Here is a 14,024-nt window from a genome sequence, read left to right on the forward strand (position 1 = left end):
GAAAGTGTTCTTAAACTTCTGCCAATATCTTCAGCAAATGAAACTGCCGATATACTTATCAAATCACTTGCTTTAGAACCTTTTTCAACCTTTCATTTCAAGCTTGGCTTAATAGATTTTTACATGCTAAGCTTGAGGGGGATGTTAGAAAATAGAAGTGTTAGCTCCTTGATAATATAACAGAATTTAGTTAGCAAGCTAAGTCACTTGTATTTATTAGTTGGTTAGAGAAATTAACTTAGTAATGTAGAACAGAAGGTTAGTTATACAATGCAGATAATTAACTATTAGTTAAGTTTATTATGATTTGTATATAAAAAAAGTTTGTATTCGATGTAAGTGTGATTCATTATTCTAATAAATCAAAATTCATAGAAGCTCTCAAAACTTTACTTTAACAATCTCCTCGCTCTCACCAAATCATCATCAAGTTCTTTCTTTGCTATCTGAGACAAAATTTCAACACTCAACAAATTAGAACAAATATTTTATAATTATATTATGTGTATATAAAAAATTAGCCACCAAATCAATCATATGTATAAAATATATGTTAAAATATAAAAATATATATTAAAAATAAATTAATAATATATATTTATATATAAATATATTGCGTTTGATTTGATGAAAAACTTTTTGTGTGTTCATAATTTTTTTTTATATTCTAAGGGTTAAAACACCGATTTTCGCAAAACTAAAATGAGACATAAGCTTTAAGGTACTACAAGATACTACTGAATCCTAAAGCACCATTTCATTAGTAAATTAATATCTTAATAGTAAATTTTTTTGTTGTCTTTATGTTGTCTTCTAACTCAATTGCAAGGATTAATTCATCACAAATTTGAGTTTTATTTAAAGAATAGTTACTGGTAAATAGATTACTATATGTATAAAGTGGAATTTAAACTCTTAATATTTATTTAAGTGGACGAGTAAATTAACTACTCAACTAATCCAAATTAATTACTACCCAATATTATTTTTGTTTTTAGCATTTCAAAGACTCAACATCAATTTTGTTTTATTTTAACTTGGTACAAATATCATGACCTATTCCAAAATTTATGTTTCCCCCAAAAGAAAGTGTAATGTATTTTATAATTTGTGTCAACATCATACCCATTTTCGTTTCTCACTTGCATTTGATTCCAAACTCAAGTGGTATCCTTGAGAGTCACTTAATTATTAAAAGCATATAGGGGGACATCACCAACCAAAATGAGGTGAAAATTCAGGAATATGAGACGCGTTTGCTTCTGTCCCCACCTACCAACCTATTTATAAAGATTTTATTTTAATTTATAAGGGTGACATTTTCTACCATGGTGAAGTAAACCCTTTCTGGTCAAATGAATCATAAGATGGGTTTTACAAGAAAAGCAATTTGACAAACGGAAATAGAATTTTTGTTTTTCAAACTTATTAAGTCCTATTAATGACAAAAAAAACCATATCAAGTCCTAATAATTATTTATTTTTATTATTCATTTTTTTTAGTATTCCTTAACACTAATTTTCTTTCAAAAATAAAAAGTAAATCAGCAAAGGTGGTAGACTGGTAGCATATGTAAATTTTTTTTTAATTTAATTTTATTTCTACAAGTCAAATTCATCTTGATTTAGCTCCACATTAACTAGATTTAAATAATTATTAGAGTCAATTAATTTAATCTAAATAAATATTGTAATTGGGCTTATTATGCCTCTTGGGCTTAAGCACTTGTCAAAGTTTTACGTTTTACTCGAGATACTAGTCAATTAGTGGGTGTTATCATTCATCGTTTTATTTTATTGAAATTTTTTTATTTAAATTAAATAAATATAAAATTTACAAAAATATATAAAATACAGTATAATTACATAAATACACAATGTGTCACATCTCGATTAGGAAGAGATTTAAAAATTCTGTCACAACTCACAAGAGTTGATACTGAGTACTCAAAATATGTGCAAAATTCATAAAGAGTCTCAGTACTCGAGATATACACAAAATTTTAAGGTGGATATTACAATGAAGACTTTATCATTGTCTTCATGTGAAAATATTCTCTTTTGACCTTTGGATGATGAATTGGATGGTTAGATTTTAATATTTATAAAAATGTTGTCTTTGTTTAAAGTGTGGCTAAATAAATAAATCACACTTTTAAACAAAGCATCTTTATGAAAAGATGTTTTTGCCATCTTCATTTGAGTAGTTGCCAAATTTTAATTGGCGTCTCAGTCATCGCGAGATGTGTGTATGATTGAATTGATGTTATGTTTGTTTGATTTTTAGTTTTTCATTTCATCTCATTTAATTCAAATCATTTTAAATTTTAAAATTATAAAAATATTTAATTTAATTCAATAAAAACAAATATACTTGTATTGTTGTACTAAGGAAATAAAAAAATATTTTGTAAATATGAAATCATTTGTTCAAGAGATGTATCAAGAATTGGACAAAACAATGATTAGCGATTATAGAAAATCAAACGTCTTACTATTTACAAGATGCATTGAAAACTCTCGTTAGTCAAGATAAATTAAATAGCCATCACTTTCTTAGTATTTATTTTATATTTATTTTATTTTAGTTTGTTTTGTTTATTTTAAACCCAGTTATTATTTGGCCTATTTTTATTTTAGTGAACTTATGAGTTAGAATTTTAAACTTAAAAAGTATAAAAACCCTCTAAAACCTAGTAGTCATTTTTCTTTAATTTTTTATGAATAAAAATTTCTTAAATTTCTTTGAGAAATTTGAGTGTGAACGGTGAGGTAGAGTGATTCCTTTTAACTGTTGCATCTGAAAATCAAATTGAGGTAGAGGAATTTTTTTTTTATTTTCCATCTTATTCTAGATTCCGTTCCGTATCAATCGGAGTCTGAATATTCGAGATCTATTTATTTTTTAAAACCTTCTCAGTAATTGAGAAGTGACACATTGTGTATTTACGTAATTATGCTGTATTTTATGTATTTTCATAAATTTTGTATTTATTTAATTTAAATAAAAAATCTTATTTTATTTTATAATTTTTATTATAATAAATAAAATTTTTAAATTTAAATTTTGTCTTCCACATATGATAATTTATTAGCCAATAATAAACGGTTAATTACTACTAGAATATTAATTCCTATCTACCATTGTTTATGCGATTATGTTCTTAATTTATATGCCATGCTCAGAACTAAATCTTCATCCGTGAGTCTTGAGTCCGGTAAATATGGCATATAACACTAAGGGTGTACGTGGTTTAAGTATTATTTTGTTATTCAAATTTTATTCTTATGGGAATCAAATATACTTAAGAGGAAGGTGAGAATTGAAATGATGGTATTTTAATTCTTTGGAATCAAACTTACTTAAAAATAGCTTTTTAAACTTTGAACCAAACATAAAAATATGATATTTCCATCTTAAAATTCTTAAAAATTATTTATATTTCTCTCAACCACACACCTCTAAAACTTAAAGACGGTACCGTTTCAATTCATCATAAACCTATATCCTGATATTCCAAATTCGAATTATTACTCAAATTCGTCTTTCAAATTTGTCTCAAGCTTTAAATTGGCTTTTAAAATTTTAATTATCTCAACTTAACTCCTAAATTTTCAACCTATAATTTATATTAGCTTTTCAAATAATTTCTTTTCTCAATTTCACTAGGTAACTAATAGGAATTCAGTCAACTTCTGCCAATTTTTTTTAATGGACTGGATCTCGAAACCCATTTTAACAAAGATAAATTGATATACGTGAATGTTTCTTTTGTTAAGCATTAGAATGTTTCTTTTTCATACTAAATGGATGTTTTTTTTATGTAATTTTTAAATTTTTTGTGTTGCAAATGTAAATATCTCTATTTCTTTAAAAATTGCATGATTTTTTTTAAATCCTATAGGTATCTAGTTGTTTTTGCCAAAATATAACTGGACATTTCTTCTGTTAGGCATTAGGATTTTTTTCATATTAAATTAATATTTTTTTTTTTAGTCACCAAAAAAAAAAATTAATATTTTTTTATATATTTCTATAATATATCAAGAACAGTCCGTGCTCTACCACTCCTTCTTCCTTGAACAACTCCTGAAGTTGAACTAGATTGTACTTCCAGTAAAACTGCACCATCTCCATTGGCATCGCAAGGTCACTAGCGCTGAGCCTTGACACGAGCTTCGTTTCGTCGACCACCACAACGAACTTGTCGGAGGAGGCCTCCACCATCTTCTCGCAAAGAAAAGCACCACCACGGCCTTTTACAATGTTGAAGTCGGGTCCACCTCATCGGTGCTATTGATGGCGAGATCGAGGAGGAGATTGTTGTCGAGGACAGAGAGTGGGATTTCGAGAGAGCATGCCTGCTCTTCAATGCAATTGGAGGTAGGGACGTCGATGATGTTAGAGAGTTGACCGGTAGAGAGGAAATGACCGAGCTTGGCGACGACGAATGCGGCGGTGGAGCCGGTGTCGAGGCCGAGGACCATGCCGAACTTGACGTACTCGACGGCCTTGTCGGCGGCGAGCTTCTTGAGGTCGTCTTGGGTGAGGACAGGGGCGGAGAGAGCCTAATGGTGAATGAGAGGGGTCTATGTGTGTTGTTGTGCGTAAATTAATGTGGGAGACAAGGGGAAGATTTTTATAGCTTTTAATTTGGTTTACTAATTATTTAAATTTTAAATTTAAAAAATTTAAAATTAATTATTAAATAAAGTTGTTTAAAAAGTTTACTTGTTTATGTTGTCTATCTATATTTTTTCTTTCTATTAATGTTGTGCTGATATAGCATGAATGCATGATGATATAAAATGGTCGGTATCACGTGTTAGCAGAACAAGATTCGATCATATAGAATAAAGAGATAATCAGTGACGAACCCAGAAAATTTTAGGAGTGGGGGCAAAAATATATATATTAAATAAGTTTTGTCAAATATTATTAATTATATGGAGATATAAAAGCTAAAAAGAATTAGTAAATACTTTTATTCTTAAAATACTATTCATTATATATAATTTATAAAAAATTATTTTTTATTTCTAAAATTTAAAATTAAAATATTTTAATTAAATTATAGATAACTTATTATCCTAACTAATCTTTTTATACACATTTAATAATAAAAGACTGAATTAGCGCCTAATGATACATTAGTATTTATAATTTGAAATTAGAATTATATATAAATACTAGAAAAATTAAATCTTTATATGAAAAGTATGTTTATATAAAATAATAAAAACATAATTTATAATTTTTTATTTCTTTTTAAAATAATTAAATTTATTATATATTTTTTATTTAATTTTGATATAATGTTAGATAAAAGATTTTATGTATCTGTTTAATTATATATTGTAATTAAAATATTTTTATCATTATTTTTAAAAATAAAAAAATATATTCTAAATTAGTAAATTAATCAGTTTATTTTAAAATTTTATATGCAACATTGATATATATAATAGAACAAAAGATAAAAAATAAGTAATAAGGATGAATAAATCGAGAATAAAATAAAATATATAAAGTCACGAAAAAATAAAATATTAGATTAATAACTAAACTATAATTGTTTGAATTAAAAATTACAATTGAAAATATCAAAAAGAGAAATAATAAAATTAAAAGATATATAGAGACATAGAGTCATGGAGAGTTATATAAAAAAATTGGAGAATTTAAAATTTACTTTTTGATGAAAAGAAGATGACCATTAGACAAGGAATAGAAAAAGAAGGTTGAAAATATAAAAATAAGAAGAGGATTTAAGAGAATAAAAAAGTGACAGTACAATAATTAAATTTGATTAGGTTAAATAATAGTCAAAATGATAAAAAAAATAAAAATAAATTTAAAACTTTAGCAAATTAAATTTATTTTATTTGTAGTGGGATCATTTAAAATTTGAAGTGGGGGCATATTATATATAACTATATTTTTTAAAACAAAAATTAAAAACACCGTGGGACAAGTGCCTCCTCGTTGTTGTGTTTGGGTCCGTCCCTAGAGATAATGTATTTATTAATGACACATAACATATTAACATGATCGATAGTGTCAGGTATCATTATACGATTTATTCACGTGTTATTGGCTTGTTATTATTCTAAATTATTTAAATTGGCCCCTGAATTTTCGTTCATGATTTATTTTAACTTCTGAAATTGAAAAACACAAATCAAATTAGTCTCTAAAATAATTATTTTCATTTTTATTTTATAAATTTAAAATTATTAATATCTTTTACATCTTCTAATTTCTCATTTATTTTTTCATATGTAAATTAAATAAATTTTCTGTTATATAATATAAAAAACTATTTCAAGAAATTTAAAATATAAAATTAGGAGTTGACGATGAAAGACGATTTAATATTTCTTTGTTTTGTTTTTTTGTTTCCTGACTGAATTAAACCATTAATCGTTTTTCAATTCTAACGATATATATGATTTATGACGAGGGTTTGATTTTGTTAATGAATTTGAAAAAGAGGTGACGTGTGCACCCTCCCAGTACTGTAATCGACCTAAGATCTCGGTATTAATCACTCCTGGTTGAGTCAGCTTTATCCTCCAACCGAAACCCATTACAACAGGATACGCTAAGAAGAAGCACGTGACGATTCCTCGGAACTAAAAAGATACTAACAAACAATCCCGGTCATTTGTATCGCAACTAACTCACACCTCACTTATAAAAACAGAAACCACAGTCCCTGGAGGACACAGTATTCTCTTCTCTTACTTAATACTCTTTCTTCTTTGATAAATACACATTCTGACTTAAGCATCGGAGTGCTTTTGCAGGTACTCCCACCACCGTGTTTCAGAGACATCCGAGGACCCTTGCCACGCTGATCCCAGCGGACGTGTAAGCTCGCCCGGACCTAACAAGCTCCCAAGGCCTAGCTTACTCCTCGGATCATCCAAACGGAACATTTGGCGCCCACCGTGGGGCCGATAACACTAACCCCACGATTTCCTGTTATATTTCTACCTCTTGAGTTTCTCTTCGCAGGATAGCGCGAGCCCCAGTCATGGCTGACAACGGAGTCCCTCAATTCACACAGGCCGAACTCATGGCCCAAATGGCGGAACTTCAAGCGGAAGTCAAAAGACTAAACGAACTATCAGCACGAAATAGCGCCAACCAGATAGGCGAGGGAAATTCCAAAAGATCTTCCCAGGGCACACCTGACCTGCTGATCGCTGACCCACCGAAGGAGAGACTAACCTTGGACAACCCTTTTTCCGAAGAAATCACAAATTTTCAAATGCCAAAACATTTCACACTCCCCTCCTCACTTGAGCCGTATAAGGGATTGGTGACCCCCGGGCTCACATTAAGAAATTTCAATCTATGATGTTTTTTAACGGTCCTAACAATGAACCTGTACTTTGCAGAGCCTTCCCGACGTATCTTGACGGAGTAGCTTTGCTTTGGTTCTCGAAACTACCTGCAGGTTCAATCTCTTCTTTTGAAGAGCTGGCGAAGTCTTTCATTGATTACTTCGCCGCAGCGAGAATATACGTCCATGGATCAGATTACCTCGGCACGATCCGCCAAGGTCCACAGGAGAGCCTAAAGGATTACCTGACCAGGTTTGCAGAGGCGACCATGGAAATACCCGACCTAGATCCGGCTGTCCACCTCCATGCACTTAAGGCCGGCCTCCGACCTGGCAAATTCAGAGAAACGATCGCCATCACCAAACCGAAGACACTGGAGGAGTTCAGGGAAAGGGCAGCCGGACAAATGGAAATCGAAGAACTACGCGAGGCCAACAAAACGGAAAGGAAACCCATAAGGGAGGAGGAACGATCAATGAGATCGACCCACAACAAGGAGGTCGGCAAAACATTTAAGCTCACTCCGAAATTTGACAATTACACCAGATTCAACACAAGAAGGGAAAAGATAATCAAGGAAATACTCAATGCCAAGATTATAAAACCCCCAGTAAGGGCAGGCAGTTACCAAGACCAGAGGTTCGTAGACAAAACCAAACATTGCGCTTTCCACCAAAAATACGGACACACCACCGACGAATGCATAATAGCCAAAGACCTTTTGGAAAGGCTTGCACGGCAAGGCCTATTAGACAAATACATTGAAGGGAGGAAGCATAAGGAAGACGACCGAGGCAGGGAGGAAAGGCAACCGACCTCAGTAAACAAGGAAAAATGGCCGAGCAATAACCTACCCAAGGCAGTCATAAACTGCATCTCCGGGGGATTCGCTGGAGGCGGCGAGACAACATCGGCCAGGAAACGGAGTTACCGAGCCATGCTAGCCATAGAAGGAACCTCGCCTCCAAACAAGAGCGACGCACCAGATTTAGAGATCACCTTCAATAAAGCGGATATGTGCTCGGCCGCCCCACACCTGGACGACCCGGTCGTAATTTCTATCCAGACAGGCGACCTACTGGTAAGAAAGGTCCTTTTGGACCCAGGTAGCAGCGCAGACGTACTCTTTTATTCTACATTTTTAAAGATGAACTTATCTGAAAAACTCATACAACCCTCCTCCGGAGAACTGGTAGGATTCTCCGGAGAAAGGGTACCAATAAAAGGTTATATATGGCTTAAAACGACAATAGGTGAAAACGCATCATCCCGAACACTTGATATACAATACCTGATTGTCGATTGCAATAGTCCTTATAACATTATCCTCGGGAGACCCGCTCTGAACATGTTCAGAGCAGTAATATCAACTTTCCACCTATGTGTTAAGTTTCAGGCACAGGACGGAAGAATAGCAACGATCCACTCAGACCGCCAACAAGCTCGGCAGTGTTATAACTCTTGCTTGAAAAGGTCGGATAACAGAGAAAGACAACATGAGATCAAAGCGGTACAAACCAGAGAGGAAGTCCTTTCCCTAGCCGAACACGACCCCAGGGGAGACACACAAGAGAGACCACAACCAACTGACGAACTCCAGAAAATTCAACTGACATCCAAACCAGAGCAAGTAACATACATAGGTCAAGCACTACAAGGGCAAGAAAGGTCGGATCTCGTAAAGCTGCTAAGAGCCAACGCAGACTTATTCGCCTGGACCCCAGCAGATATGCCGGGCATAAGTCCGGAGATCATCTGTCACAAACTCGCCACCAATCTTTCGAGTCGACCCATAGCTCAGAAGAAAAGAAACCTAGGAACAGAGAAATCAAAGGCAGCCCTGGAAGAGACCAGTAAACTCTTACAAGCCGACTTCATCAGAGAAATCCGCTTCACCACATGGCTCTCGAATGTGGTAATGGTAAGAAAAAACTCAGGTAAATGGCGCATGTGCGTCGATTTTACAGATTTAAACAAAGCATGTCCTAAAGATGCCTACCCTTTACCGTGCATTGATAAGCTTGTAGACAACGCTTCAGGTTTCGAAAGCTTAAGCTTCATGGATGCATACTCGGGGTATAATCAAATACTCATGCATCCTGAAGATCAAAGCAAGACAGCATTCATAACCGAACATGGAAACTTTTGTTATCGTGTAATGCCATTTGGCTTAAAGAATGCAGGTGCGACCTATCAACGCTTGATGGACAAGGTCTTCCATCACCAAATAGGACGCAACATGGAGATATATGTGGACGACATGGTCGCGAAAACCAAGAAAGAAAAATCGCACTGTGAAGACCTCAAGGAAATATTTGGACAACTCCGAATTTACAATATGAGATTGAACCCTGAGAAGTGTGCCTTCGGAGTAAAGGGAGGAAAGTTTCTCGGATTCATGCTCACATCGCGAGGAATCGAGGCAAACCCTGAAAAATGTTCAGCAATACTCAACATGGAAAGCCCTAAAACGATAAAAGAGGTACAACAACTTGCAGGAAGGATAGCTGCGCTATCCCGATTCCTACCCGCTGCATCAAGCCGAGCATATCACCTCTTCCAAACGATATCGAAGAACAAAAAATTTCACTGGACAGAGGAAGGCAAGAAAGCATTTTCCGAGCTCAAAGCGATCTTAGCAACACCACCCGTGCTACAAAGACCAGAAATCGGTAAACCTTTATATTTATACTTATCTGTTTCAAGTTATGCTATAAGCTCGGCCCTTGTTCTCGAAACAGGAAAAACGCAACAGCCAGTATACTTCGTCAGCAGAGTCATGCAACCAACCGAGCAACGATATCCGAAGATAGAACAACTCGCCCTTGCACTGATAACAACAGCAAGGAGACTCAGACACTACTTCCAAAGCCACATAATAGTAGTGAGAACGAATCACCCACTGAGACAAATATTAACAAAACCAGAACTGGCAGGACGGTTGACCAAATGGTCAATTGAACTCTCAGAGTTCGACATTCAGTTTCAGACTAGACCGGCCCTCAAGGCACAAGTTCTCACCGACTTCATCACGGAGATGACCCCATACGATCACATTGAAACATGGGAATTGCACGTGGATGGGGCGTCAAGTCGAGAAGGGAGCGGGGCTGGCATAATATTAAAGGAGGGAAATAAGGTGGTAGCCGAGCAAGCCCTCCAATTTCACTTCTCGGCAAGCAACAATCAGGCCGAGTATGAAGCCCTCATAGCGGGATTAAAGCTCGCCCTAAGCCACAAAGCGACGAACTTAACGGCACATTGCGATTCCCTCCTGGTGGTCCAACAAATCCGAGGAGAATTCCAGGTAAAAGATCCCTTGCTAGAACAATACTGGCTCATAGCAAAGGATCTAATTTCAAATTTCAGTTCGTTCACCATATTACATGTGCATAGAGAACAAAACGTCAGGGCAGATATACTATCTAAACTCGCCGCCACCAGGGCGGACACACAAACATCAACATTATCGCAGCACACACTCACAAAACCGAGCATTGAATTATTATGTATTGAAAACATTAACCACCTCCACGATTGGAGGAAACCTTTCCTTGAATACATATGTACAGGTGCATTACCCAGAGACGAGCTCCATCCTCAACAGTTCAAACGTAAGGCAAGCTTCTACACGAAAATATCAGGAGAGCTATACAGACGAGGTTTCTCACAACCATTACTAAGATGCCTAGACCAAAACCAGGCCAGAGAGGTAATGAATGAAGTCCATAAAGGAGTATGTGGGAACCACATAGGAGGACGAGCTCTCGCTGCAAAAATAATCCGAACAGGATATTATTGGCCGACCATGAAGAGAGATTGCATAGCAAAAGTCAAAACATGCGACAAATGCCAGAAACATGAGGCGATCTCAACCAAGCCAGCCGAAGTACTGCACAGCATGGAGGTAAGCTGGCCTTTCTACAGATGGGGGCTTGACATCCTCGGTCCCTTCCCAACAGCACCAGGACAGGTAAAATTTCTTTTGGTATCCATAGACTACTTCTCAAAATGGATAGAAGCGCAACCCTTAGCAAAGATAACAGCTGAAAAGGTACGATCTTTTATTTGGAGAAATATAATATGCCACTTTGGGATACCAAAAGAAATAATATCAGACAATGGTAGACAATTTACAGACAATAAGCTCGGATTATTTCTAAAAAATTTCAATATTCAACATTGTTTTAGCTCGGTAGAACACCCACAAACTAATGGGCAAGCCGAAGCTGCTAACCGAGTTGTGTTGCAGGCAGTAAAGAAGAAACTCGACAACGCAAAGGGAGAATGGGCCGAGCTCATTCCCGAAGTACTGTGGAGTTACAACACGACAATACATAACACTACAGGCGAAACACCCTTCAAGTTGGTCTATGGCTCGGAAGCCCTGATCCCCATTGAGGTCGGATTACCGACGTTGAGAACCGAGTTGTACGATGAACAACAAAACCTAAGGGCCAGGAGCGCCGAGCTTGACTTAGCTGAAGAGGACAGGGAAATCGCCGCTATCAAACAAAGGGCCCAGAAGAAAATAATAGAAAGAAAATACAACAGGAAGGTGATTCCGAGAATATTCAACAAAGGCGACCTTGTGCTCAGGCGAACAGAGGAAGCCAGAAGACCTCCAGCTCATGGCAAGCTCGCCGCAAATTGGGAAGGCCCCTTCCGTGTCACCCAAGTGCTCGGCAAGGGAGCATATCAACTCCAAACATTACAAGGCAATGCCATTCCAGGAAACTGGAACATCTCGTCACTCAAAATGTATATGTCATAGTCTGTATAAAATGCGAATGAAGGTACTCTTTTTCCCCCTTAGAGCTTTTTCCCAACGAAAGGGTTTTGCCTAAGGAAGGGTTTTAATGAGGCCGGACGCCCCCCAAATCCAAATAAAAGCGTTAGATTCTTTTCAAATAAAGCCTGACGATGACAAAATATAACAAAACAAAAACACTTACTATAAATATATTATATTATATTATCAAACTGGCCTGAAACATCGGCCAAATACCACCACTTAATAATCAAACCAGCCTAACGTCGGCCAAACGCCATACAAAGTCCAAAAAACTAACAGTCTAGAGCTCAGACAGTCAAAACAAAAGCCACAAATACAAAACAAACTAAGAAGGAGCATTCTCATCATGCTCCTCCACAGTACCATCTACAACTAACTTTCCACCTACAACTATCTTTGTAATATCAAGCTTATCACAATCAAAATTAGGAGCTAACAGGGCAATCTGACTCACAGCACGATCAAAACCATCAGAGAACATCTCCATCCCAGCCTCCTCTAGCTCATACACGCGAGAAGTAAGCCGACCTTTAGCCACGTCGTGCTCCATAACTTCAGCTTGCAACAAGCGGATCTGATCTCTTAAACGAACCACCTCATCCTCAGCTTCTTTCGCTCTAGCCACAGCACTGACAGCAACATCTTCCTTTTCCTTTACAACCTTCTCCAAATCAGCAATCCGAGCTGTATATGACTTCTCCATGGAAGAAACCTTGTTCACAGCTTCTTGCTGATCAGCACCAACACACTCAACAGTCCGACCAACGCAGAGTAAGCGAGAAGCAACCACCTACCCAGCATCCGTAATATGAGAACAATACAAAAGATTGAAAGAATAAGAAACACAAACAAAACATACCTGAACAAATTTACCAAGCGCTTCCATTCCAGCACGCCGCGTCATAAGCATGTCCCCAGGGTATTGAGAGGCCCGATCAGAAAGATTGACAAAGTTAAACTGTTCGCTCCACAGAGAATGAGAATTAGACCCCGCAATGAAGCCATGAAGTTTCTTCTGACGATCAAACACAGGGTCCCCCTCACCACGGACTTCCTGGTCAGCCTCAGAGATAACCTCCAGAGAAACAGCATCCCTCTTCCTCTTAAACGAAGAGGCCGGACGACCAACAGAGGAAAAAGCTTGTTCGCCACCATCCTTATGCTCGGCCGGACCGACAACCTTGTCCTTTTTCTTATTTAAAAAAGTTTGCAACTTTAAAGGATCCAGCAAGGGAACTCGTCCTCCTACAACATAGCCAACAAGAACGGTAAACAAAACAGAAAAATAGTAGTACGGACGAGAATTAAACAAAACCTTACCTATATATGTTTTCAAACCCTCAACATCACCCGAGTCATACAAACGCAATATATCAGAAATAGACATGCACTCCCCAGCAGCAACGCTCTCAACCAAAAAATCCAACACAAATTCCTCCTCTTCACTCCGCTCAGAGGCCTCAAGAATTTGACTAGGCTCAGAACACCAATAAAGAGAAAATCTTTCACAAAGCTCATCGTCCAAGTAAAACGGGTATTCGGACTCAATGGACCGGACTTTGACAAAAAGGGACTTGAAATTTTTAAAAGAAGACTTATAAAGAAGAAATATGGAACGACCAGGGAAACTGCTAAAGCAAACCCACAAACCTTTTCGAGTACCTTTCGCCTGAAAGAGCGAGAAGAACAATGGCAGGGAACAGGGAAAAGACAGGTAATCCATCAGAATCTGGAAGGCGCGAAGGAACGCCCAGGAGTTAGGGTGTAACTGCGAGGGAGCGCAGTTCAGTTGGGTAAGGACATCGCATTCGAGGGGCGAAAACGGAAAACGCACACCAAGCTCAAGCATGCAGGGAGTGTACATGTAAAAGTATAA

General features: G+C 36.4%; 1 protein-coding gene and 1 pseudogene across 1 annotated transcript; one reads left to right on the forward strand and one right to left on the reverse strand.

Annotated features, from left to right (window-relative positions):
- Positions 1-389: 389 nt before the first annotated feature.
- On the reverse strand, positions 390-7,042 carry LOC112777954 (probable ribose-5-phosphate isomerase 3, chloroplastic; annotated as a pseudogene).
- Positions 7,041-12,127, forward strand: LOC112777955 (uncharacterized). Its single transcript, XM_025822334.1, has 3 exons — positions 7,041-7,315; positions 7,408-9,274; positions 9,374-12,127. The coding sequence occupies exons 1-3, from the start codon at positions 7,041-7,043 to the stop codon at positions 12,125-12,127; spliced, it is 4,896 nt and encodes a 1,631-aa protein (XP_025678119.1).
- Positions 12,128-14,024: the final 1,897 nt, after the last annotated feature.

The sequence above is a fragment of the Arachis hypogaea genome, chromosome 19, assembly GCF_003086295.3.
Source record: "Arachis hypogaea cultivar Tifrunner chromosome 19, arahy.Tifrunner.gnm2.J5K5, whole genome shotgun sequence".
NCBI lineage: Eukaryota > Viridiplantae > Streptophyta > Magnoliopsida > Fabales > Fabaceae > Arachis > Arachis hypogaea.